The sequence below is a fragment of the Rhinolophus sinicus genome, linkage group LG07 (genome assembly GCF_036562045.2).
Source record: "Rhinolophus sinicus isolate RSC01 linkage group LG07, ASM3656204v1, whole genome shotgun sequence".
Taxonomy (NCBI): domain Eukaryota; kingdom Metazoa; phylum Chordata; class Mammalia; order Chiroptera; family Rhinolophidae; genus Rhinolophus; species Rhinolophus sinicus.
Window position 1 is genome coordinate 116,577 of NC_133757.1, and position 25,083 is coordinate 141,659.

General features: G+C 55.6%; 2 protein-coding genes across 5 annotated transcripts; both read right to left on the minus strand.

Annotated features, from left to right (window-relative positions):
- Positions 1 to 34: 34 nt before the first annotated feature.
- On the minus strand, positions 35 to 13,166 carry MTG1 (mitochondrial ribosome associated GTPase 1). Of its 4 annotated transcripts, none has more exons than XM_074338734.1 (11): positions 12,940 to 13,148; positions 11,699 to 11,765; positions 9,333 to 9,435; positions 7,423 to 7,503; positions 6,858 to 6,914; positions 6,586 to 6,676; positions 5,242 to 5,303; positions 4,694 to 4,790; positions 4,418 to 4,499; positions 831 to 943; positions 35 to 500 (listed from the first exon to the last, which is right to left on the minus strand). In XM_074338734.1, the coding sequence occupies exons 1-11, from the start codon at positions 13,049 to 13,051 to the stop codon at positions 373 to 375; spliced, it is 993 nt and encodes a 330-aa protein (XP_074194835.1). In that variant the 5' UTR covers positions 13,052 to 13,148; the 3' UTR covers positions 35 to 372. The 4 variants fall into 4 exon arrangements, with proteins under 4 accessions (XP_074194835.1, XP_074194836.1, XP_019583889.2 ...); XM_074338735.1 differs by having other exon boundaries at positions 239 to 500; positions 831 to 997; positions 12,940 to 13,166; XM_019728330.2 differs by having other exon boundaries at positions 239 to 500; positions 831 to 997; positions 9,333 to 9,424; positions 11,691 to 11,765; positions 12,940 to 13,154.
- Positions 13,167 to 14,730: 1,564 nt separating this feature from the next.
- PAOX (polyamine oxidase) lies at positions 14,731 to 24,516 on the minus strand. Its single transcript, XM_019728327.2, has 7 exons — positions 24,202 to 24,516; positions 23,180 to 23,666; positions 22,193 to 22,392; positions 20,409 to 20,661; positions 18,179 to 18,291; positions 17,519 to 17,676; positions 14,731 to 15,102 (listed from the first exon to the last, which is right to left on the minus strand). Exons 1-7 carry the CDS (start codon positions 24,383 to 24,385, stop codon positions 14,974 to 14,976), a joined length of 1,524 nt encoding a protein of 507 aa, XP_019583886.2. The 5' UTR covers positions 24,386 to 24,516; the 3' UTR covers positions 14,731 to 14,973.
- Positions 24,517 to 25,083: the final 567 nt, after the last annotated feature.

A 25,083-nucleotide genomic window follows, 5' to 3' on the forward strand; every position in this document is an offset into this window, starting at 1 on the left:
GGACCCTGACACATGGGCTTCAAGCTGCGATGGGTACACAGTGAGCAGGCCAACGGCAGATGGGCCTTTTAATTTACAACTAAGTTACAGATCACAGCTTCACTCCTAGGACAAGGACAGTGAGCACCACTGAGCGTCCTCGCGGGGTAGGCGCTGGGGCCACTCAGGGATCCGGCGGCCCTTATGTCCACAGCCCAGGCCCGTCCCCTGTAAGCAGGAGCCGGAGGGCACAGCCTCCTAACCAGAGCAGAGACCTGAGTGTACTGTGACCAGCAGAGAGCCCCTGGCAAAGGAGCCCCAAGCATCAGAACCAGATGTGAAGGCCGAGGATGCAGCACAGCTGTGGGGGGAGGGCTCGCCGGCCGGACCAGCTCAGGGGTCCAGAGGGCCCTGCAGCACGTCCCGGTCCAGCATCACAGCGCCCAGCAGCCCTCGGCGGAAGGTCCGAAGGAAGTCGTGGGCTGCTGCGGGGTAGTCAGGCTGGACCACGGTCACGTCACCTGGGGAGATGGGAGGGCCTGTGAGGAGGAAGCATCCACGTGCACGGGGGCCCAGGACCCCCCACCGCCCTCAGCAGCCCTGCAGCGGGACCTGGAGCTCAGGCAGCAGGGCCTACTAGGAAAGAACACAGGAGGCGGTTCACCTGGGCAGGTGGGTCACCTGGGCAGATGGGACAGGCTGCGCCAAGGCCTGCGGCAAGGAGGCTGGGCAAGAGGCCCTCCCTCTCCAGAACCTTCACTCGGGTATCCCCACAATGTCCCCGCCAGACAGCCAGGCCTGCTCGATGGGCTGGTCCCCTAAACCCGGCCGGCTGAGGCCCCACATCTCACCTGTACCCGTGAGGACCTTGACCTTCTGTGTCTTGCCCAGCCTCACGGCCACGCGCTTCAGCACGGTCACCACGTCATCACAGGCCCCGTCCAGGCCATAGTGCTGCACGTACCTGCACAAGCCACCATCAGCCCGAGGGAGCCAAGGCCAGCCTGCGAGGTCACTCCTGGCTCCACAGATGATGCGACCACTCGTGGGTTTTAGTGGCCGCAGTGTGGGTGGGAGCTAAGCCTCCTGAGGGCCCACCAGAGTCACTGACACCTGTCCCCCTCCGTGGCCATGGCCACAGCCCCCACCCTAAGGGACAGCTCCCCACTGGTGCCCTTGGCTGCAAAACAACTGCTGTTCATGGGCATCACCCACCCCACCCACCACTGGGCAGCTGCGGCCTGAGGCCCGAGGTCAGCACACAGGCCACTGCAGACACGCTCAGAGCTGCTGCCCTGGTGCCTATGGGCAGACGTGCAGGTCAGCATAGCCGGTATCACCTGCATCTCTCCAGCTGGAGAATGGACTGGTCTGTCTGACCAGCGTGCCTGTAGCCCACGGTACACGGCTGACTCAGTGCCCAAAACTGCAAGAAGTGCCCGGTGACTCTCACAGATGCCCCACCTCACAGGACATGGACCAGGGCCTGACAGGAAGGCAGCACAGGGCCAGGCCAGGCACAGCTGACACAGTGGCTGAAGGAGACAAACACCCCCCACAGACAGAACCCCAGGAGCCGGGAGACACCTGGACCAACAGCACCCTGCTGGGTGACACAGGAAGTTGGTTACTTCTCTGGAACCCCAACAGCAGAGGGAGTGGTGGCACCTGCCTGGTGGCCACAGAGGGCGGGGCTCAGCCGTGAGGAAGCCGGCTTCAGGCCACATGTCCAGTCGACGAGGACACGGGCCCAGACCCCGCCAACTAGGTTCTATGAAATGCAGTTCCTGAATCAAACTTCTGAGAGCAGCAGCCCCACGACCTCTCTGCCCCAGCAATGGCAAGGACCTCTCCCAGGAGACAACAGGCCAGGGCAGGGCCTCACACACACACCTAAGATCTGCCATCTGCAGGAGCTTGGCTGCTACGTTTTCTAGAAACATGGCAGAACGATGGCAGAACTGACTTCTATGCAAAAGAAGAGAAAAAATTACACCTGACATCCACTTCCACGCAAATTAAGTCACCGGGACTGGAAGGACCCTATCTAAAACCACCATAAACACACAAAATAATGGTTTCCAAGCCACCAGACATCAGTCCACAAAGAACGTAAGCAGACCCACAACCGTCCAGCTTGGCACCACGAGACCCCACAGAGCATGAAGACAAGACATGTTGGGAGACCTAGGGACAGAGCCAGAAAGAGAATTCCAGAAGTCTGCAGAAAGCTGCCCAAAATATTCAGTAGAGGAACTGGCCACTCCCCACGCTAGAGGGCAGAGGGACAGTGGCCGGCACTGGCTGAGTCAAGGACAGATGGGGACCTCATGACCCATGGGCACTGTGGAGGGGACAGGCCTGCCTCAGTGGGGGCACCGCTCCAGACCCAGGGGCCTGAAAGGACCATACTGTTTCCAAACAAGTGTCCCAGAACAAAGTCCAGGGATGTTTAAAAGAATATACAGACACTTGTCACCCAAAAGGTAAAATTCAGAATGGCTACCATCCAAGCAGAAGTTACTGGCATGCACAGCAGGGAGACAGACCCATCAGACTGCCCAGACGGCAGGACCAGCGGACAAAGGCATTAGAGTGGTTACTGTGACCACATGCCACATGGCTACACAGTGGAGACATGAAGACGTAAAATGACCCAACTGCACTTGCAGAGGTGAACACGGAACGCACTGAAAGGACTAACAGCGCGTGGGCTGACCCGCAGAAGACCCAGCACTGCTGAGCTGGGGACAGTGTCCGCTGCCAGCATGCAGGAACTGCAGTCCCGAGGCAACGAGAGAGGAGGCAGGAAAATTCAGGAAAAAACAATGGCTGGACATTATGCATACCTGATGAAAACTGCAAAGCCACACGACAGATCCAAAAACTCAACGAAATGTAAGGACAAGAAACATGACAAAAGCGCAGCAGGACCCAGCGTCATAAACTCTCCGAAGTGTGATAAAGAGGAAATCTTAGCAGCCGCTGGAGGAACGGTCTACACTGAAGGACAGACAGGTGCAGCCGTGTGCAGAGGGCAGGCAGCACCTGTCCAGTACTGAGAAATCTGTCCCTCTAGAACCACACACACGGCAAAAACAAAGGTGACATAAAGACAACTTCCGACCGCCAAAATCCGAAAGATTTCATCACCTGCATTACAGTAACTGTTAGAGGAAATCCTCAGACAGAGCAAAATAACACCAGATGGAAACACTGGGAAAACAATGGGATGGGCAAATAGTTAATTTATGTCTTATACTTTAAATCTCTGTATAAACAAAAAGAGTAACAGTGTATCTGGGGTTTATAAAAATATGCAAAAGACACATGACAACAACGGCCCAAAGGTCAGGCTGAAAACAGTGAATATACACTCTTGTGAGCGCTTACGAGATGCGATGTGTTATAACGTCACTTAAAGGGGGTCTGAAAACCACAAGGCCCCTCCTCCCAAAGTTATAGATAATAAACTAATAAAGGGGAAAAGGTGGAATCACAAAAAGTGTCTCATCAACCTAAAAAACGGCCAAAGAGAGACAAACAGACAGACAGACGGAGACACAGACAGGGCGAGAGAGGGAGACACACGAGGGATTGAACATAAAGAAGAACACAGACAGAGATTCGCGTGTTAACTGAGCAAAGCTGGAGCGGCATGTCGGTGTCAGACAAGCAGATGTCAGGGCAGAGAATGTCCTGAAGGGCGGAAGGTCACACCCAGGGACACGGGTGTCCCACTGTCTCAAGAACATCACCGCGTGGCTGTGTCTGTCCTAATAAGGGAGCTTCGAAACACACAAAGCAAAACCTGACGGAACCCGAGGAAAACAGACCAATAGTTACAGGGATTTCAGTCCCTTCTCTCAACAATGACAATGAAAACAGAATTCCAGCGAAGGAGAAGGCAGCCCACAATGAACAGTGCAGACTTTAGTGTATCCATGAAACAAAAACAGGTAACAGTGGAGTCGGTGAGGCCAAGAGCTAGTTCTTTGAGGGAAATCGAAACACCTGACAAGCCTCTGGCGAGGCCGATGGCCTGACCTGACAGAGGACATCTGAAAGACACGCCGTGCTGACAGTAAACCACCAACTACCGCCTGAATGTGACCAGGTGCGACCCACTGACATGTGCCAACACAGGGAGCCTGAAGCAGCAGTGCTGAGCGCACATACGGTGTGGCCCCATTCCTAGGGGATTCTAGCCGAGGGCAGAAAGCGGTAGCCACCGGGGTGTGGGGTGGGCAGGGAGGGGTAGGAGGAGGGCTAGCAAGCAGCACGCGACCTGGGGTTCGCGTGACTGAAAGGGCTTCACAGATGTGCCCACGTCACAGCGTGTCCACCTATACGCTAAGTGACGAGCACTGTCTGTCGTCTGCAACGCCCTGCACCTCATTTAGTGGGAGGAGGGCCCGCAACCTGCACCCCAACTTACCCAAAGAGCCGCTGCCTGTTGAGGGTGTAGAGAAGGTAGTCGGCCAGGCTCTCCGCCCCCACCAGGTGGTCCAGCACGGTCCCTGGGGGCAGGCAGCTGAGGGTGAGGGCACCTCAGCCTCAGCCCCAGGCCTGCCCCGAGGACATGTGGCCAGAGCGTGCAGATGCACTGCAGCTGTGCATGAGGGCTGCACGGGGCCGCCCGAGACACCCGGCACCCGGCTCTGTGGTCTGGGGCCGCGCCAGGCGGCAAGGCCCGAAGGGCGGCTCTGCTCACCACACAGGGCCAGCTTCAGGCCCGTCTCCACGCTCTCAATCCGAGGAGCCAGCACCCCGGGGGTGTCCAGAAGGAACATCAGTGGACGCTCACACACCTGTGGGCAGAGGGCAGTTGGGCAGCTGCTCAGGAAGCCTCACGCAGATCCTCCCCGATGGGTGTTCTTGTCACCCAGCTCTCGGCTTCCCCAGGGGACTCGGCTCCACTTCACTTGGAAAAAAAATAAAAGCAACAGTCCCACAGCCCCATCTTCTGCCAGGAGGAATGAGTGGAGAAGCCCCGCCGTGCTTGAGGGAATGGGATCAGCCTGCTCAGCCCTGACCACCACGCCTGTTTCTTTGTCTGCAAACGGGGGTCAGTGTGTCCCCCCACAGGTTGGTGTAAGGACTGGTGCAGTGCCTGGCACCTGGCGAGTGTTCTGCGAACGTGGAGTGAAGGGAAGGACGCACAGACAGAGACGGCCATGCCAGCCGGCCAGCCCATAGGAAGGGCCAGCTGGCGCCTGTGTGTGCGGAGCTCTGGGCCCGGCAGCCCAGCGGGGTCCCTACCTGAATTCTGGACATCACAGCTCTGGTGATCCCAGGCTCGCCACCCACCCTGGTAGCTTTTCCTGCAGGATAAAAGGGGCTGTCAGGTACACATGAAACACACAATCCTGGCCCAAGGCCCAGGGAGACGCTTGAGCCCAGATGGGCTGGCGTTCAGTGTTCAGCCAACACCAGCTCACAGCAATGACTGTTCAAATCAGGTTCCGGAACGTGCGTCCCCAGTGCCTGGACAGGTGTTCTGACAGCTGCTGAGGGACCCACAGGAAGTGCCTGCCGGTGAAGGCCAGAGCACAGCTGCTCCTCCTGCATCCACTCCCTCCCTCCTGGACCTGACACGTACACAGCCCCTCAGCCTGCAGCCAGGGCACCGCCCACCGAGGCCTGTCTGTGGGGCTGAACTGAACACTGGCTGCCCTGGGACCTAACTCAGGGCGTGTCCCCAGTCGACTGTGCACCCTCTGCCGAATCAGCTGCAGCGGAAGGGGACACGTGTGTGCACTGGGGGGGGGGGAGCGAACGTGGGCCACGCACACAGTGCAGCACTGTCCAGCCTGCAAAGGGACGGGCGTTCTGACGCCTGCAGAAGCGTGGGTGGGTCTGGGGGACGTGTGTGAGTGCCATCAGTCCTGTGACTCCTCTCATGTGAGGTCTCACATCCTCACAGATCCACAGAGTAACTTCAAGGTTCCCCGGGCTGGTGGGGAGGCAGCGTTTGGGTGAGGCTCTCAGTTGGAGGAGGTGTCTGGAAATAGTATGCTGGTTGCACATCTTGATGCCACTGATTTTAAGCCACAATTAAAGAAAAAAAACCTTTCAAGAGCAGAGGAGGAACCACACCCGTGAGCCAAAAACGCCGGCCGCAATAATGGCTGAGTGCGACCCAGCACTGGACGGCGTGTCTACAAAGGACACCAGCTCACACGGGAAGTGGAGCCAACACAGCCTTGGCTTTGAACTTTAAAACACTTAAGGAAAAAAGGGCAGGCACAGTGAGAGTGCTGCGGACGTTCCCGTGTGCCTCGAAATCGGAGAACCGTGATGCCAGGAGACGACTCTGTGACCACAGCAGGCAGTGGCCCAGGGCCCGACGACACCAGACCCTACTGGCTGCACAGTACTTTGGGTACAATTGACCAAAGGACTTAAGGAAGAGACAAAATCACCAATGTTTGGCAAAGTCATCCTTTTTTACACATTTAACACGTGAGAGAACCAATTAAGTGCAGAACATACCACGATGGCTGCCTCACCGTTAACTGCACAGCAGGCTGTCACCCGCCGCGTCCCACCAGGGTCCCAAGCTTGGGGAGATGCAAGCCTGAGGATAAGGGTGGCGGGCAGTACCTTTCCTGAGGTGCTGTCTCCTGAGCGCGTTGATGAGTGAGGACTTGCCCACGTTGGGGACCCCAACGACCATGATGCAGAGTTCCACATTCTGCAGGCAGGAGAGCGGAAATCTGGCGGCCTCCCGTCCGCCCTGCCACCCTGCACCAGCCCTGCAGTGAGGCTCGTGACCATTCCCGGAGCTGCCACAGCCCACCCTATGCCGGGCGCACCTGTGCTTAGCAGGTGAGCCCGGGCTCCCTGGCAGTAGGCACTGGGCCCCACCAACCAACCTCTCCTCGGTGATAGCGGCAGCTGCTTCCGACCAACTCTGTGACCGCCGGGATGACCTGGACAAACCACACAGTGCTGCACGTGGGCACCCACCCCGTCCTCAGTTTCCAGATGTGGTGGGCTCTAGTGTCCAGGGTTCCGTCCACGTCACACTATGGTGGTGGGGGTCACCTGTGCCCTGGCCTGTCCCTCCCCCATGAAGGAGCTGGACAGTCGTCCCAGGCAGTGACAACAGGCTGACTGTTGGACAGTCATCCCAGGCTATGACTACAACCACCTTCTAACAGATGCATGTCAGCCAGTGAAACCTCCAAATACAACAGAGAAGAAGAATGTTCCAGACTCCGCCAATGCCTTTCCTACTTTTAACCTCGGGACATAACACACAACTCGACTCTGCTCTTTCAAACCCCTCACAGACGGTCCAGGACAGGAGTACGTCCCAGGACCCCTAGCAAATCCGTCTCCAAAACTCCGCTTCTTATGAAAGTGTACAGTATTTCATAGTGTTTGTTGAATGTATTTAAGCAGAAGCATTACAGTATAAAACAAACAAAAGCCTACCTGCTTGACATTTTCATCCTTTACACAGTTGGTAAAAATGACATTTTTTAGGCCTTCTCGTTCTAAGTGCTGTATAATTTTCTGAAAGAGACAAGACATCCCCATTATAAATGCTAGTGAGAACACAGGCATGCGACACACCACAATCCGAGGGTCTGGCCCTGCAGGCCTCGTTCCCCAGGCCTCTCTGGGCTCAGAGCCACTGTGGCCGGGCACTCAGGGAGGAGCTGGCATGAGGGCAGCCGCGGGCACAGGCGAGACGCAGCATGACACTGCGGACAGCGTGAGGAGGGAAGGGCCCATGGTGGTGAGTGCTCAGTGCACGGCCTGCCCACCCGGCCTCCACTCCACTACCTTCTTGTAAAATGAGGCTAAACTAGGTTATTCTGAAGCCACACCCAGCACTGAGACCTTACAGTTTGGGTCTTCACTGAGGACTCTCACTACCCCTCCGTATCCTGATGAGCTTTGACAAAATGAAATCCACTTTGAGGTCCGAACCCAATCTCATCACAAAGTATTTCTAATACTTTAAAAGCTCAAACATAAACTAGGGCTAATGTAAGTTTACCGGTCTTAACATTCAGCGAAATCAGCGTATGAATCGTATTTTTGAAAAGCAGTATTGTAGTGTTTGATCAGCTACTGACCTAAAAGTATGACTGACGCTTAAACGAACAAGAAAATCATATTAATTCAGTTCGCTTTAGTTTTTTTTTTTTTAATTTGTTATGGTGCAGATTAAGATACAGGCCAAAACGAAGACGTATTTGAAGGCACACTTTTAAATGTATAAATTCACCTGGGATGTCCCTACCCAGTACATGGAGGGCCACCACTGGGGGCTTCTCCTCTCCTCTCCAAAACCCCAGCCGCAGCATGTGACAGAAGGAGCAAACACTCCTGCTCCTTCCCAACCAGGCAAGACATGGTGGGTCCCTGTCAGGTAACCTCAGTGTGCCCAGCACTCTACAAAAACCATCTAACAAACACTGATAAGATTCCAGTCTCAATTAACAAAGCAACTGAAAGCCTGTGATGACAACAGGACATTGCAAATGCAGTGGAACCTGGCCCGTTTCCCAGCAGGAGGACCTCGATGGTGGACATGGGAGCACGTGGGAGCACACAGTGGGCCGGGAAGCAGGGCTGGGAGGCCTTGTGCTTTGCGTCTCCATGAGCAGACCCCTGGCATCAGATTGGATGTCGCCCTGGAAACCCACAGGGGCTTCGAGTAATTCAAATGCACCAGGTCAACTAAGATACCTGAAACGCGTTCTTGCTGCTGCAGTAAACGGAAAAACTTTGTACCACTGACAACTCGAAAAAAATAGGAATTCAAAAGATCCTGACACCTACCCTTTGTGAAGAATGACAACAGAGCAAGAAATGCAGAGACACATACTCCACGAACCACACTGCGGAGCCTTCATGCTGCGTTTACCTCTGGGCACCAGGAAACAGCCTGCACTTGGTGACCTGTGTCCCTAATCCTGCCTGGCGCTGGAGACACCTTTACCTACTGTGGGCCTCCGCCACCCTCCCAGGTCACACGGTGTGCTGCAGGCTGCCCACAGGCCAGGCCATGGAACTGGTGAGTGCAGACACCTGAGGGAATGCAGCCATCAGAGGGGAACCCAGGCCAGAGGCCTACAGCCTCACGCAGCCACTGAATGAAATTAAACGTGGACATGCATTCCTCAGCGGAGCCGCACGGACCCAGCGGCCACGTCCCACGGGAGACGCACACTCTGAGGACCTGGACTGTAAACCAGATGTCCAAGGAGAGCACACTGAACACACGGGGTGTGCTGGAGCAAGTCTGGCCGGGCACGTCCACGCGCGTCTGCAGCAGCTCGTCCCTGGACACGGGCGCCCAGAGCAGCAGGTGTGCGCCAGGCGGCCTTTACCTGCCGCTGGCTCAGGTCCGCCAGGTCCATCTTGTTGAGCACGAGCAAGTGTGGCTTAATCCCCAGCGTTTCCTGGAACAGAGGGTTGCGGCCTGAAAGCGGGATGTAGCAAAATTAAGGCAAAATTCCTTCAGTGCTTTGCCAGCCAACTGACTTATTGTCTTGTCACCCGATTGGCACCACCTTTGGGAGGAACTGACGCAGCTGAGAGCGCAGTCTCATGGTCCCAGAGCTGGGAGGCCTGAGCTGCCCGCCCAGCAGGGAAGGGGGTGCCTCCTCCTCATGGCCACCGGCCGCCGCAGGCTGCTTCTCAGACGACAGGTAGCCAGGCAGGGCAGTGGCTCTCATGAGGCTTTCCAAACAGGAACAACAGTGACAAAAACAACAAAGCTCAGTGGAAGGTTTCATAACTAAACCTTTGATTAGTTGCCAAGGTATGTAAGTTCAAAATGAATGATCATTCAAAAACTGCCACCTAACTGGTGTGTTTCAAACCACCACCGCCGTATCTGGGGCCCATCAAGGAAGACAGTCCCTGAAGGTTCCCCGTCCTTGCTATCATTGCCAGGCCCCTCAGCCAGGGACCGACCTCGGGTGACACTGACACAGAGAGCAGGGGAGTTCCTTATCTTCATGTCCAAGTGTTCAGGACATGCCTGGGGCTTCATCTCTTACTGAGCCCAGCCCATCGGGGTCTAGGTCCCCAGTTAGCCACCGTGTCCTCACCCACACAACAAAGGGACACCCTTCCCCCCAGGTTAACAAGTCCTGTGCGAAGTCAGAACACTGAAGCCTCCAGACCCTGTCACAGGCCCACTGTCCAGTGTTAGGGCTTCTTGCCACATCCTGGATAGGAGAGAGAGATCTTCTCCTCACCATATACTGAATAATAACCAAAGGCTATTATTCTTTAATCATCAGATGTACACTTGCCAGTAAACACTTCTGACCAGCATGGGACACTGTATGAACTGACATATTTACCTGCAGTGAAGACACTCGGTACTTTATTACAGAAGTTCCCATAAGCCTTTGAAATCGTGAAATGGTGCCTCATCCTCCAGTCTAGAGGTGGTAACTCTCAACCCCTCCTCATAAAAGGAGAATCTAAACACAGCTCAAATACAAAACAGGGTCTAGAAAGTAGTCACTGGTGACCAAGGTCAGCACACGATGCTGATCAGGCACAGGTGGGAAGCCCGGGTCAGTGCACATCTCACCAAAGAACCCTGCTGCTGGGCAGGGTTGCAAAGCTGGGCCACAGGCAGAGGGCTAAGACCAGTGAAGTTCCCGGCGGGGGGTGGGGGGGGTGGGGGGCTCCACCAGATGCTGATTACCTTCTGATTAACTGGTCTGGAACGGGACCCAGACCAGTCATTCTAATTTTAAATTCTAATGATAAGCAGCACTGCTTTAAATGCCAATAACTACAACAAGGGGGGCTGCTGGCCACTGTGGTGGCTGACTGGACCAGAGCAGGGGCCAGGCAGAGGACATGGACAGGAACAAGGTAGCATGCCAGGAATGCTTCCTGCTGCCTTCAGCACTGATTCAGGAAGGGTCTCCTCAGCACCACTGCATTCCAACGGGGGGTGGGGGGACCTCCTCACACCAGCAGCAGTTCAGCGATAGCAGCTGGGCTCCTTCCATTCAATTCCATCTGACACCGTCTACCGGGAGACAGCATCAGACCCCTCAGGCCCACCAGACTGTCCCTCCCCACTTGAGATTCCAATCGCAAATCCAGGTGTCACCCACGCTTCTCAGGCACCAGCTACAGGTCAGAGGTTCCCATCACCCCCTCCTCTGGTTGGAGTCATTCGCCAGAGCAGCTCCCAGAACTCAGAGAAATGTTTCACTCACTAGATCTCAGGTTTATTACAAAAGGGTCTAACTCAGGAGCAGCCAGACAGAAGAGACTTACAGAGCAAGGTCTGGGGGAGGGGAACAGGGGCTGCCATGCCCTCTCCGGACAGGCACCTCGCCCCACCTCTGCACATGTGCACCAACCGGAAGCTGTCCGAACCGAACCGTCCCTCTGGGATTTAGGGAGGCTTCAGTGCGTGGTGTAACTGACTAAATCAGTAGCCGTTGGTGACTGAACCCAACCTCCAGCCCCTCTCCACTCCTGGATGGCAGGGGTGGGACTGAAAGTTCCAACCCTCCCATATCAGGTTGGTTCCCCTGGCACCTGCCCCATCCAGAGGGGCTTTCCAGAAGTCACCTCATTAACATAACAACAGACCCCTTTGTCACTCTCATCACTTAGGAAATCCAAGGGTTTTAGGAGTTCTGTGCCAGGAGCTGGATGAAGGCCAGATACACATTTCTTATTATAAATGCCAGTCCCCTACGCACCAAAGGATATGCGGGCATCGTGGACCTCCACGATACAGTCCACCAGCTTTAGGCTGCTCTGCATCTTCTTCAGCCCTGGAAAACAGAAGACAGCTGAGACAAGGCGTCCACGGCCTTTCAAGAGTAGGACAAGATCGAAGCTGAACTGCCAGAATGTTGCACCCACAAACAACCTAAAAAGGACACACTGGAGTTAAGTGCTGCAAGGTTAACTGATAACCACTTGCTGGGAGCCCCCTTCAAGTTCAACACTAGTGGCTCAGGGGAAACTTCTGGCCCCTGTCGGAGGCCAGATCCTGTCTCTACCACCTGACACTTGCGCAACTCTGGGTGCAGTATTTAAACCCTAGGGGTCTTGATCTGGGCTATAAAATTGATACTGTCATCTAAGCAACTCACTGGGCCTCGATACTGTGTGGAGGTGCTGCTGCCGTAAGAACCGACCTGACTCATACTCACACCGCATTCCGTTCTCTTTGCTGTAAGAGCACAGCGTTCAACTCACCCTGAACCAGGAACGACCCCACAACAAGAGTAACACAGCTGCTTGTCCTGCAGCGTCCCCCCCAGCGGTGACAGCGCCCCTCAGCCTCCGCTCGCACAGCCAAGCCCTGTCATTTACGCACAGCCTCAAACACCTGACATCTCCCCACTTCTTCCATCCACACTGCGGCGACCCACGGGCGCCCCGGCCTGGCACCCAACGTGCACGGCCCTCGGCTCGGAGCCGGCAGCGCGGGCCCTGGGGCACCGTGTGCGGGGCGCAGTGAGAGGGGCAGGAGCTGGCGGGTGGCGACCGCGACACTGACACGGGCTGCGCGGGCCTGGGGCACCGTGTGCGGGGCGCAGTGAGAGGGGCAGGAGCTGGCGGGTGGCGACCGCGACACTGACACGGGCTGGGCGGGTCCTGCACGTCTTCGTTCCGCCAACTTTGGACGGATAAACAATAAAAACCCCCAGAGAGATCTAAGCAGAACACAAAACGACTGCTCTAACGCTGCCGCAATGACCGCTGAACACAGCTTGTGCAGTGCTCTCCTACCCCCTTTTCCTTCAGTCCTCAAAACAATTTCCAGGAAGTCCCTTTTTTAAAAAGAAAGATGGAAAGTCAGGCTGCGGGGAATCAAGTGGCAGAAGGGCCCTGCTGGGAGTCAGGGATGAGGTCGGCGCCGGGACGCCCCGACCCGCTGGCGGGCGAGCTGGAAAGAGCCGGCCCCGGGGACTCCGGGCACTCAAGCGCCGGACTCACCTTTGGCCATGTGGCCCGGGAACCAACGCGCCACGTCGCGACCGTCCAGAGAGAAGTTCTCCCGCCAGGCGGTCCGGGCGGCGCTACACAGCGCGCGCGGAGTCAGCCTCATGGCGCCTGGTCCCCGAGCTCCGTGCACCGCGGGGGACCGCTCCCTCGACGGACCCGTCCGCCCAGCCAGCGACCCGGCTCGCGGGTTCCGGGCTCCAGCAGCCCTGGCGCTGGCCGCGCGTGCGCACAACGCTGCTTCAGGGAGCAGCAGGCGCCCAGGGGGCGGGGCCCGGGCTGGACCCGGACAGGTCTGCGAGCCGATCTGGGGCCCCCGTCGGCCTCGAGCTTCTCGGGCTTTTACAGGGTTTTAAAGAAATTCGTAGGTATATTAACATTAATTAAATTAAAAAATCCTAGTTCTTCCTTCAGCGTATCGTGAGTATAAGTGTAAGAAAATTTAGCAGTTCCGTTTGCAAGTTTGTAAAAACCTCAAAAATTTACCTTACAAATGTTAATACCCTCCTTTTCTTTTGCAAGTACTCCCAATTTTAATGTAACAAACAAACCCTTTGCAAATGCTGACTGCAGTTCTGCTCAATTAAATCGGTAAATATACCGAGCCTGAAATTCTCCTGACGTCCGGATACTCCACTCCACGTAAATGTAGTCAGGAGTCTACGTAACTATTCAACTGCACATTGGGTTACAAGAGTATGACTAATGGAATTTTTGAAACAAGCTTCTAAAATTCCAACATGCTCAGATTCTCAGTACAAAAATATCAGTACTCTGGTCTTGATGGTCTTAAACATCCTGACACACAGCGCTAAACGTTCCCAGGGTTGAGAAATGAGTGCCCACCACAGGAGACAAGCCCTGCTAGGTGGCTTACCAGCTGAGTGACATGTGCTGCCTGATGAATCAGATGCCAGCTGAGGACCTAACCCCCAGCCCCTCCTCACTGAGGCCCCCTCCCACCCACAAAGCAGCTGGGTCCTGCCTTTGTCTCTTTGGATGCAGAAATGTCTCCCAGAGATGCATGGCTTGATGAAACCTTGGATGTAAACAGTACAGACCTTTGGCATCTGATAGAAGCTTCATTCTTTCTTAGCCCCAGGACCATACAACCAAAACAAAACCCTGTTGAATTCTGGATAGCTCTCACAGCTATCTGGCTTGCAGGTGTGCAAGCAAAACCACTCTGGTGACACAAAGCAGTGGGCACACATACAGAGAGCTCAGAGCAGGGGGCAGGGAAGACAGTTAAAGGGGCGGTTTGACCCCAGACAGGAGGATAAGGAGCCGCGCCAACACACTCCAAACGCTCACCCCAACACCGGCCAGCACACCCTGACATGTTCCTCATGTTCACCCCACACCCACCCGCACATCACCTGTGGCACCCCAACACGCTCGCTCCCCACGCTCACCCTGACTCACCGGCTGCCCTGTCCAGGCCTCACTGTTGTTCACTTCCTCCAGAAAACCTCAGGCCCCCATTCAGGACACGGTGGCCCTGCGCACTCATCTCTCCATTTGCTGGCTCTCGTCTGGCCCACCACAAAGTGGGGAGGTCCCCTGGCTACACTGTGGCCCTAGCCACCAGCAATGAGAACTCAGGGGCACCTGAAATAACTAGGATGAGGGGCAACCACAGCACCCAGAGGCCAGGGGGTCCAGGGGAGGTGGGCCACCTACCGGGGGCACAGGGCCCTGCAATGACTTGGGCCTGAGGCAAGTCAAAGACAGAAGCCACAGATGCTGCAGCTCTGAGGCCTAAGGATGAGTCTGGACACCGGAGGCTTTAACACACTTTATATGTGAGCCAACGCCAACAGCATCCACAGCGGCACCTGTGTCTTGCTTCTCCAGGAAGACTTCGCCCCCAGCTCTAGTCAGACTTGGTCAGACTTGGCGACAGATGTGAAAAGTGAGAGAGCTGACCCCAATTACAATGCATCCCAAGTCTCAAGCCAGGCCGAACATCATCTGTCAGAGGAAAGGATGGTGCCAGCCTCCCTGCATGGGAGGAGCGGGCCAGGCTCAGAGCCTGGGCCCGGGTGGCTGTGCCTGGATGAGCCGGTCGGCCTCTCTCCAGCCGGACAGCAGGGCCCCGTGCGTGGTGGAGTAAAATGTCCGATGCGTGGCTTCCCCCGCAAACAGTATCTGGAGCTGCAAAGAAGGGCTGGAGTTAGCACGGGCACCCAGGGTTGAGCTGCAAGCCTTTCACTGCAGCTGGTGAGTGTGTGGCCTTGTTCTTCACCTAACCCCACACTCTGATGTGGCCACGAGAATAGGTGCTGCCGTCACGGAAAGCACAGCTGTGAAGGACGCCTCGGACAGCAAGCACCTGGAAATTAACCATGACCGCAAACAAGAAACTCAACAGGTTTCGGAGACAACATGGAGAACACCAAAAAACCAGAGATGGCAATGAAGAGGGAAAAAAACAAGAACATGTGAAGACCAGTCCAGAAGTCCACCATCCAAGCAACAGAAATCCCAGAAAAAGAGAAAAGAAAAATAGCAAAGATACAATAATGCAAAAGAACTTCCCAGCTGACAAGTGCGGGGCTCAGAAGGAAGCCCGGGTGCCAGGCCCAGCCTGAGATGGATAAGCCCAGTGCATGGGGAGCCAAATGCTCTTCCAAGCTTCCTAAGATTTGAAAATCAGACACAAGGAAGGACTCCAAATGGCTTTGGACTTCCCAATAGCAACACTGGAGAAAGTCTTCAAAACCCTGAAGGCATGATTCTCAAACTAGGGTTTTGTGTGCATTGCGGGGCTTTCACTGGGCGGTAAGTTCTTGGACTGCTCCCACAAGAAGGTGGGCTCTGTGTCCCGCCCCTGGAGTCTGGGCAAGCTTGTGGAGTGCTGCAGAGTGGGGCTTTCTGACTTCCGAGCTTGGTCGCAGGAAGCGATACAGCTTCTGGCTCTCTGGACCACCTGCGATGGAGCCCTTGGTAGCCATTGCACTGAGGCCCCCATGCTGTAAGGAAGCCCAAGCCACAAAGAGAGCCCACAGCCAGGCGCGCCAGTCAACGTCCCAGACAAGCTCACCTTCAAGTCATCCCAACCCAGGGCCTCAGATGACCCCAGACTTGGCAGAGTCCTGGGGGCAGTGGCTCAAGTCTTCCTGGCCAAGACCTCAGACACCTTGGGGCAGAAACAAGCAATGCCAAGTGCCCACCTACAGAGCCTGTCAGCATAATGAAGTAGTTTCCAATACTGGGTATGGGGGTTTGTTACATAGTGTTCAGGACTGGAGCACCTGAAGTGTAAGGGTAGAAAAAAAGTATAAGGGCAAACTTTCTCTAAAACTTTACCTCCCACCCATCCCTTTCTCAAGCAGCTACTGGAATAAAAGATCTAACAAAGCAAGGCAGCAAACTAAGAGATGGCGCACAACACAGAAATCAGGGTCCAGCAGGAGTGAGGCACCAGGAGCACGAAGGCAAAGGTGGAGGAAGAGGCGCCAGGAGGGGGCGGGGCGGGACCGCGGTGGGCGGGGCCAGGCCCCAGCGGCGCCTATAAGGGCCAAAGCCGACAGACACCTTTGCGGGGAAGGAAGGGAGATGACGTGGGCAGCTAGCAGAACCCAGGCAAAGAAGTGCACAGAAAGCTGAGCCTCGCACATACTCGCTCATGCACACACACACTCACACGTATACCCTCACACACGTGCACACTTGCTCACTCACAGAGACACATTCACACTCACATGCACTCACCTCACTTGTACATCCACACGGGGTCACACTGACACCTACAAACGGGCAGGAAGAGACGCCCACCACTGCAGCACCTGGAGCAAAGGCGCTCCAGGTAAACACTGAATGGCGCGCTCTCCAAAACTACCCGGTCAGAGCGCTGGGTGAGCAGAGAAGCAGAAGCTAAACCCTTATGTGCCACAGTGAGAAGTCAGTCACTAACGCCTAAACTGAAAATTCGAGAAGTAACAGTATCAAGCACGCACACTGAAGCGATACCATGGCACGTGGAAAACTCCACGCTGAGTGTTGGACAATCATTTCGAACTATGATGGCAATGTTTTAATCACACATTAGGAGGGTGGTCTTGTCCTTTAGAGATGCAAGTATCTGCCAAAACAGTGATGTCAATAGTGGCACACAGGCCCATACAGGGCCGCCTGGGCAAGGGGTGAGGCAGTGGCAGGAAGCTGGGACGGGGACCCAACGGTTCTACTACTTTCGTATCCATGTGAAGTTTTCCACAATTCAATGTTTTATAAAAAGTGGTGGCATACACGTTCCTTAGAGGGTCAGCTAAAGCATTCTGGGGAGGGGGCAATGAGGTGCCCTCCACCAGCCTCCTATCGTGTGTTGTTAGTTTCTGAGCCGGAACTGTGAATTCTCTGATGCTTTAAGTTATGTGCGTGTATAATTCTGATTAAAAATAATACATTTTAAAATTATTCTTAATTTCAAAAAGAAAATGGGTTCTGAGTGTCAGGGGTCCCAGCCCTACCCACCACTCCCTCGTGTTCCAGCAGCTGCAGGTCTGTCCTGGGGACACAGGCCCTGCAGCGAGACCTGCTGCCTCCTCACCCAGCGGTCACATCATACCTGGGCCTTCTCTCTGTCCACAGGGAGGGGCTGAGCCAGCAGGTCAATGTCGTCCCCGGTGCTGCCCACCGCCACGTAGCTGTAGGAGCCCCTGGTGTACGGGGCACTGTGCCAGCGAGACCTCAGCACGCTCTTGGGTGCAGGGAGCTCTGGGTTTCCTGAACCACAGAGATGTCACATGTTAGCTGGCACGCCTGCTGCGTGTCTGCAGTGCGTCTACCATTTGAAAGACTGAGCAGTTTAAAATGAAAGAAGCTAAGCAGGAAGGAGTTATGAAGACAGCCTCTCCCCGTCTCATCCGCTTTGCTCCACTTGGAATACCCAAAAAGCAGGACCCGCCAACTGGTACCACCACCCATGGCAGGCTGCGCCCGATGCACCACCATGTGACGGCGTTACTGTGCTGAGCCTCAGCGTGCTCATCTTGGAAGCTCTGATTAAGGACAGCTGCATTTATTTTGATGGCACATTCCAGAAGAAAGGAGTGGAAAGTGTCTGCAAAGCCATTTCAGTTCCTCAGGTAACTGCTCCCACCAAGACAAGGAAGGACTGTCCCTGGACGTTCAGAGGCCAACTCAGACCTCCGTTAGGGCTTCTGGTCCCTGCTTAGAGGTCAGCCAGCAGGGGGCACCAGGCAAGCCGTGGCCACATGGTCTGTACCTGTCACCCTGCGAAACACGTGGGTCAGAGACTGGAGCACTTCCTCGTCCGACAGCGTCTCCATGAACTCAGACTCGAGCCCAGCAATGAACCCGCAGAGGACATGGGCAGGCCTGCGTGGGGAAGACAACCTATGTCGGGCCCAGCCCTCCACCCATCACCTGGGTCCCTCAGCGAGGACCCAGCGACCGTGCAGGGAGCCAACACCCACACAGGGTCCACCAGGGAGCTGTCCTTGGGTCAGCGTGGGCCACAAAGAGCCAGGGGCCCTGCTGGGTCAGAACTCCTCAGAATACTGCACGGGGCCTGCTGTGCCCCTCTGCCAACATCTGCACCGCCGTGCAGGCCCAACGGGACTCACTGCTGGCCCGTAGCAGGAGGGAGGCGGCGACACAGTGTGTTCCCACCACACACGTGCTTTAAGAAAAGCTAAGTTCACGTGAAGGTGTGCTCGATGAAGCTATAAAAGTTACTGGGTATGTTAGGCCTGGACTCTGGAACGCTCATCTTTCTAATGTGTGATGGGTCGGGGAAGGCGTCGCACCAAGCACTTCTGTGGACAGCGGCAGCAGCGTCTTGCCAACAGCCCATGTTCGATGGTTTGAGGTGCCCACTGAACAAGCCACTTCTTTCATGAACACCATTTCAGAGTGACTGACAGACCACAGGCTTAGGTGCATGGCACACACTATCTTGAAAAAGAGCAAGTGTGTTTGTCACTAAGAAAACAACTGCACGAATTTAGTGCGGATGATAAAATTTAAGCTATCGAGGAAGAATTAGAATTTTAGAAAACTTGTATCTGTCACCAACAGCTTAATGGGCTCCCAATACCAAGAGACTTCTATGATCAGTGGTGACAGTAATGAATTTAATATTTTAATATTGTGCATGAAATGCATCAACATTTGGAAGACTGAACGAACCACCGTTTTCAGAATGACCAAAAACATGGAGAGGAAAGAGATCCACTCAGAGTACGAGACAGGCACTGGATTTTAGTGGAACAGAGTGAAAATCTATCATGTGGCTTCAGAGTACTCAGTGCAGCTAACCTTTAAGAAACTACTACTTCTTCAGTTTGGTGTAGGCCAAAGAACCCGCGATTACCTGAGACCCGTTTAAACTCCGTTCCTCCGCTACATGTGTGTGTGAGCCCCAATCATCTCGCCTTTCAACCAGAAAGAACCTGCAACCGGGCAGCTGCCCACCAACGCCAGACACTAAAGTCATCTGCGAAAGACATGGCAGTGCCACCGTTCTCCCTAAGTTTCGTTTTTAGAAATAGTTATTTTTCATTAAAATTTTATTTATTAACATGGAATAGGTTTACTGTCATTTCAAATACTAAATATTTTTAAATTTCTCAGATGTAGTTTTTAATGTGGTGAATGTATAGATACAACCCACATAAACAAAAGCTCTCTGGAATCCCCGATAATTTTTAAGAGTATATAAGGCCCTGAGACCACAAAGTGTGACAGCCACTGTCCTGGGCCACAGAGTGTCCCAGGATCACCCGGGACCGTCGTCCTCATGACATTCTGAACACAGAGCACGAGCTGCACAGCCATGCCTGGAGCAGGTGGCTGAGCACACCCGCTGACCGAGCCACCGCCCAGCCACAACCTGGGCACGTGTCCAAGCCCCTGGATATCAGCTTTATCTTCAGGGCAAAGGACACGCACAGGGTCCCCTTACAAGCTGGAGGAGACTGCCCTTCCCTTATCCTGGTCCCCAACCCCACCACGTCTCTGCATGGAGACTTGGAATCATGTCTGGTGTTTACGCTATACCCCTGGGCCACACCACTTACCCCCCCGTCATGTGTCTAAGATCCCATGACTCATAAGGATGTTTCAGCCCATCATCACAGCAGTTTAAGCACTGGCTCCCAGTTAGGGACACTGTGGTCTTTCAAACTCCCTCTGTAACCGACAAGCCCCGGCTTGCCCAGCATCTTGGTAAATCCTTTTCCCCTGTGAACATGACTTCTGGTCCAGCAGCACATCCCAGGCCCTGAGAGGCTGACAAGATGCATTCTGTGGGCTTCCGTCTGTCCCGCAGGGGTCAGGACCAAGGTGTCTGCCAGTCATCAGTGCTTGGGGTGCCCTTGGGATACCCAGCATTAAGCCCCCCAGAAATGCCACACAAGGAATGGACACACTGCTGGATCCCAACCCAAAAGGCCGTGGAACCAGCCCATCAGAGCGAGAGGGAGCATACATACTGGAAGGAAGGCAGGACTATGAAGCCAATCAGCTTCCTGAGCCAGGCGTCCCGCAGCGTGGGGGCAGCATCCTCCAGGGGCGACGCGTCCTCCCACACCAGCTGGATGAGCTGGACGTCCGGCTCCCAGAAGGGCTCCTTGAACTCCAGGAAGATTTTATTGTTGGTCCCAAAGCCGATCTTCCTGATGGCTTCTGCCTTTTCGGCGGGCAGTGGCGGCTCAAAGAATGTGTCCAGGTGTTCTTTAAGGAAACCTGGAATTCATAATTGGACTCGACTTACACCACTTAAGTCTCTAAAGTAGAATCAATGGCCACGGGAACCCCACTGGCCCCATCAGAGGAAGAGGCCCCCAGACACACCATGCCCGCTCGGGACCCACAGCCTCGGTGGCCAGACTGCAGTGGAGGGACACAGAAGGCCCTTTGGCCACCTGCTAGGGCAGGGACAGTTCACACAATGTGCCCAAATGCTCTGTAGGGCACATTGTGTGAATTCCTGAGCCTTCTGCCTCTCTCTCAACCCCTGCAGAGCACGCAGCTCAGAGTCCGAGTGGAGTAGCAGGGAGGTGCACAGGCCTCACCAGAAGCCACATGAGAACCAGTCTGCCTGGAGAGATGTGACAGCACACCCCAATCTCTTTAAGACACAATAGCTCGCAAGTCAGTAAGAGAAGATGGACAGCCCACAGGAAGCGAGGCACCTGCCGTGAGGACCCACAGAGGGGTCCATGCCAAACAGCCATACCTGCCTGTCACGTTTCCAACCCAGCAGGTCTGCTACTGAAACCGATCCCACAGACATAGTGACACAAGTGTTTTTAAATGTGCATGTTAAACACTGTGTGAGACAGAAAAAGTAAAGACAACCTAAATGGCCATCAACATCAAGTAAGATTAAGCAGTGATACCTACATACAAGAAAATTCTATGTGGAAAGAGCAGGTGTGACAGGTCCTAGCTCCCTGGGAACAATACCGACAGTTGCAATAATACATCCACTGAACAAGGGTCGGCAGCAGCAACTATGACTAAATTAAAGACTGTGATGCAGCTGTGTGTGTGCTATGGAAACAATTACAAAAAGTTTTAAGCCAGAAAATAGGAAAAACCAACGGAGCAGCAAACAATATGTTGCTACGTCTAGATGGCTCCATTTGTGGACAAAGGAGCTGGGTGCTGAGTGAGCTTGCCACACCCAAGCTTTCTGAAAGGACACACCACATGTCAACACCACCACCAGGGTGGGGTGAGGAGGACACAGGAGACACTTCATCTCACATGGGCGCTAACACCTGCGAGTTTGGTGAATCTGGGCGATTGACTTCTCTCTGTTGACATTTGTGTAACGGGATGGGACAGGTAAGTCCCCACGCTGCCTGAGGAGTAAAGAACGCTGGCACAACTTCAACCATCTCCACCTTTTATCAAACTGCCACCTCCTACTCAAACCTTCCGTCTAAGGCATCAGGTCTAGAACTACACAGAATTATCTACATGACTGCTTCCTCGATTACTTTTACTCCAGGGACCTAACCTCCAGAGGCAATCACGCTCTCTCCCAGGGGATCTTCCCTCTGGAGGTCTCCCAACCTTGCCTTAAACTACCTCCACAGAAGCAGGACAGCTGACTGCCTTTTCTCTGAGTGAAATTCCTAATTCCAAAGCCAGCGATTACTACAAAACACCATCGAGTAAATCTACCCAAAACTTAGACTGAAAAGGTGAGCCAGGTGGGAGAAAGCCAGAGGCCAGGGACACCGGGGGTGGAAAGGCGGGGCTCTACCTAAGGGCACGGTGAGGACCACGTGATGGGCTGGGAAGCAGCCTCCGTCCTCACACTCCACCAACACGGGAAACGTCTCCCCCGGAGACCCGGCTTCCTGGAAGCACCCGTTCCAGTGAAGGGTCTTCACAGGCTTGTTAAAAACCATCACGTCCTGGGGCAAAGAGGCCGCTATGTGGTTCGTGAGTCCTTGGTAGCCCCTAGGAGAGACAGAGGAGTTGGCACTGCTCAGAGGCCCAGCCTGCGGGCGAGACACTGAAGTAGCCTCCGAGCTCCACCAGCCCAGTACCCAGGAGCAGGGAGGCAGGGAGGGCGGGGCCGCCTCACCCAGGGCTGCCCCTGCGGTTTCTGATCCGCCACAGGAATGTTAATCCCACCTCCACAGCTAATGGGAGGGTCAAAGAGCAAAGGGCTCCAAGCTCCCAAGGTAATGACAAGGCCCCCCTCCCACCAGCGCTGTTCTGTGCTTTGTAGACATAAAGGCCCTCCCCTGTGCAGGAGCCCTGGGGTGGCAATGCCAGATGTGGCACCTGGGAGAGTCCAGCAGGGCAGTCCTGCAAGTGTCTCCCCAATGCTAGTGGAGGGGCAGCCACCGCACAAGGAAGAGCCTGTCTGCCCACCTGAGGCTGAAGCCCTCACACAGCACTTAGCACACAAGGGGCCTCGTACACATGAGAGGAGAAAGCATACAAGATGCGTTTCCTTCATTAATCACTTTGTCTTAAAAAATAATTATTTCCTTTTTCTTAAATGAGCAAAACTAGGGAAATAAACGACCAATCTCTCTCAAACAAGGAAAACAAAAGGTCCCCTTGTCTCTCCCACACCTTGCCTGCCTCCCAAACCTTGACCTGAGGTAAATGGAGGGGGTCCGGGGTGCGTGGAGGGAGCCCGTGGTGCACGGGAGAGGTCCCAAGGGGCCTGGGGTACATGGACAGGGCCTGGGGTGCTGGGAGGGTTGGCTGGGTGGGTACAGTATGCACATACCCGGGAAAAGTGCAGTCCAGCCCTGGCAGGACAGTGTACTCCCCAAAGGGTGCGAGGGCCACCAGGTCCAAGCTGTGGGTGCCACTCACACAGCACTCCACGTTGAAGAAGTTGTTCAGAATGGCCAGCTTCAACTTCTTGGTGTCCTCGTCCTCTGTCCAGCTGGCCATGTGCTGACTGATCTCCGCCTTGAGGTACTCTCCCACACTGGGCACCGGGGTCTGGGCTGCGTGCAGGAACTCCCGGGTCTGGTCTATGAGACTGTAGAACAGAGCGCCCATCTCCGCCACCAGCTCAAGGCTCACACCTCCTCCGGAGCTGGCATAGGACACGGAGGGCAGACCCAAGTGGCCCCCAGTTTCAATCCGCTGGTTCTCTTCTGACAACTGCTTGTCCCCCAGCAGCCCGTACTTGGCAGCCAGCTGGAAGACAGGGTTGCCCTGGGAGGGCCCGTGGATCCAGTGAGCACCTATCTCCACGACACCACCTGGGAGGGGACACGAGATGCCACCTTGAGGTTCTCTCCTCACAAAGGTGGTCCTTTAGCTCTTCTCCTGGACCACAGCCAGCCGTGCCCTTCCCAAACATGTTCTGAAAACCACAGGGTCCCTGCGGACCACAGTCCCTCATGGAAAGGCCTGGTCAGACCTAATTTAAGGGGAACACCTGACGGGGATGGGGGAAGGGGGGTGCTGGCCTGCACCTGCTGGGGGAGGGCACTGGAGGGTGGGCATGGGTGCCTGGGAGCTAACCGCAGGCTGCTGGGGGCAAAATCCAGGGGCACCTGTATACAGCCATAGGCTACCTTTCCCCGGCAGGGAATCTGAGTTTCGGGGACCAATGAACTTTGGCTGATTGAGTGGGTAGGAGCGGGTATTCACTCGGGCCAGGTGAGGCTTCCGGGTTGGTTAAGCCTGGCCCAGGCCGGGCGGGAGACGACAGGGCTCAAGCAGCACCCGTTAGGCTCCAGGAATTGGCTCTGGGAAAGGGTTCCGGTAAGGAGTTCCGGGACAGGCCGTTACCGAAGCTGCGCTCCGAGCGGATGCGACCTCCAGCGCGGGCGGTGGCCTCCAGGACCCGTAAGTGCCGGAAGGTCGGGTGGCCGCAGAGCCTTTGCGCCGCGGCCAGGCCCGCGATGCCGCCGCCCACCACCAGCACCCGCGGGCCGCGGGCCGGGGGCTCCGTGATGCCGCCACTCGACTCCATCACGCCGTCCCCGTCAGTCCCCGCGTGTCCCCGCTGCTCCGAAGCGCAGAGTAAGGAGGAGACTGGAGGCAGGACAGAGAAGCGAGGCGGGGAGGAGGGCGGGGCAGGAGGCGGGGCAGGGGGTGTGGCCAGAGGTGGATGAGGGCGCGGGGCGGGGCCGGGGCGCGAGCGCGGAGCGGGGGAGGCGGGGGTGGGTGTGGAAGGCGGCGCGTGGTGAGTCCCCGCGTCAACCCCGCCAGGTTCCGCAAGCCCCTCTGGGCTGAGCCCGGGGCTTCCCCTGGAGGTCCGGCCCACTGCCCAGGATGGTGCCTGGGGACGGCAGGTTTTGCGGGCCGCAAGGGAGAGCGAGGGCGAGCGTAGAGGGGTGTGTATCACCGTTGGCCTACGCGCAGGACGCGGGCGGGATGCAGGCGCCGCAGCCCTGGCTGCTGGGAAGTGTGGGCGAGGGTCTCCACAGAGGAAAAGTCGGGCCTGCCGGGCAGGCGGATCGTGTCTCCTTCCAAAGGAGACAGGGGAACGGTGACCAACTAGAAGGAGCGGGAGGCGCCTCCCTCTTGCCTCACGTAGTCGGGCGAGCCAGCCTTCATGGAGGTCAGTGACGGGCGGCAGAAAGTACACATTTAAACATATGATAGTTTCCTCCAGTGCAGTGTACGTGCAAGATGTCGGAAGAGGTGTTGCCATGTGCCCAGACTTCA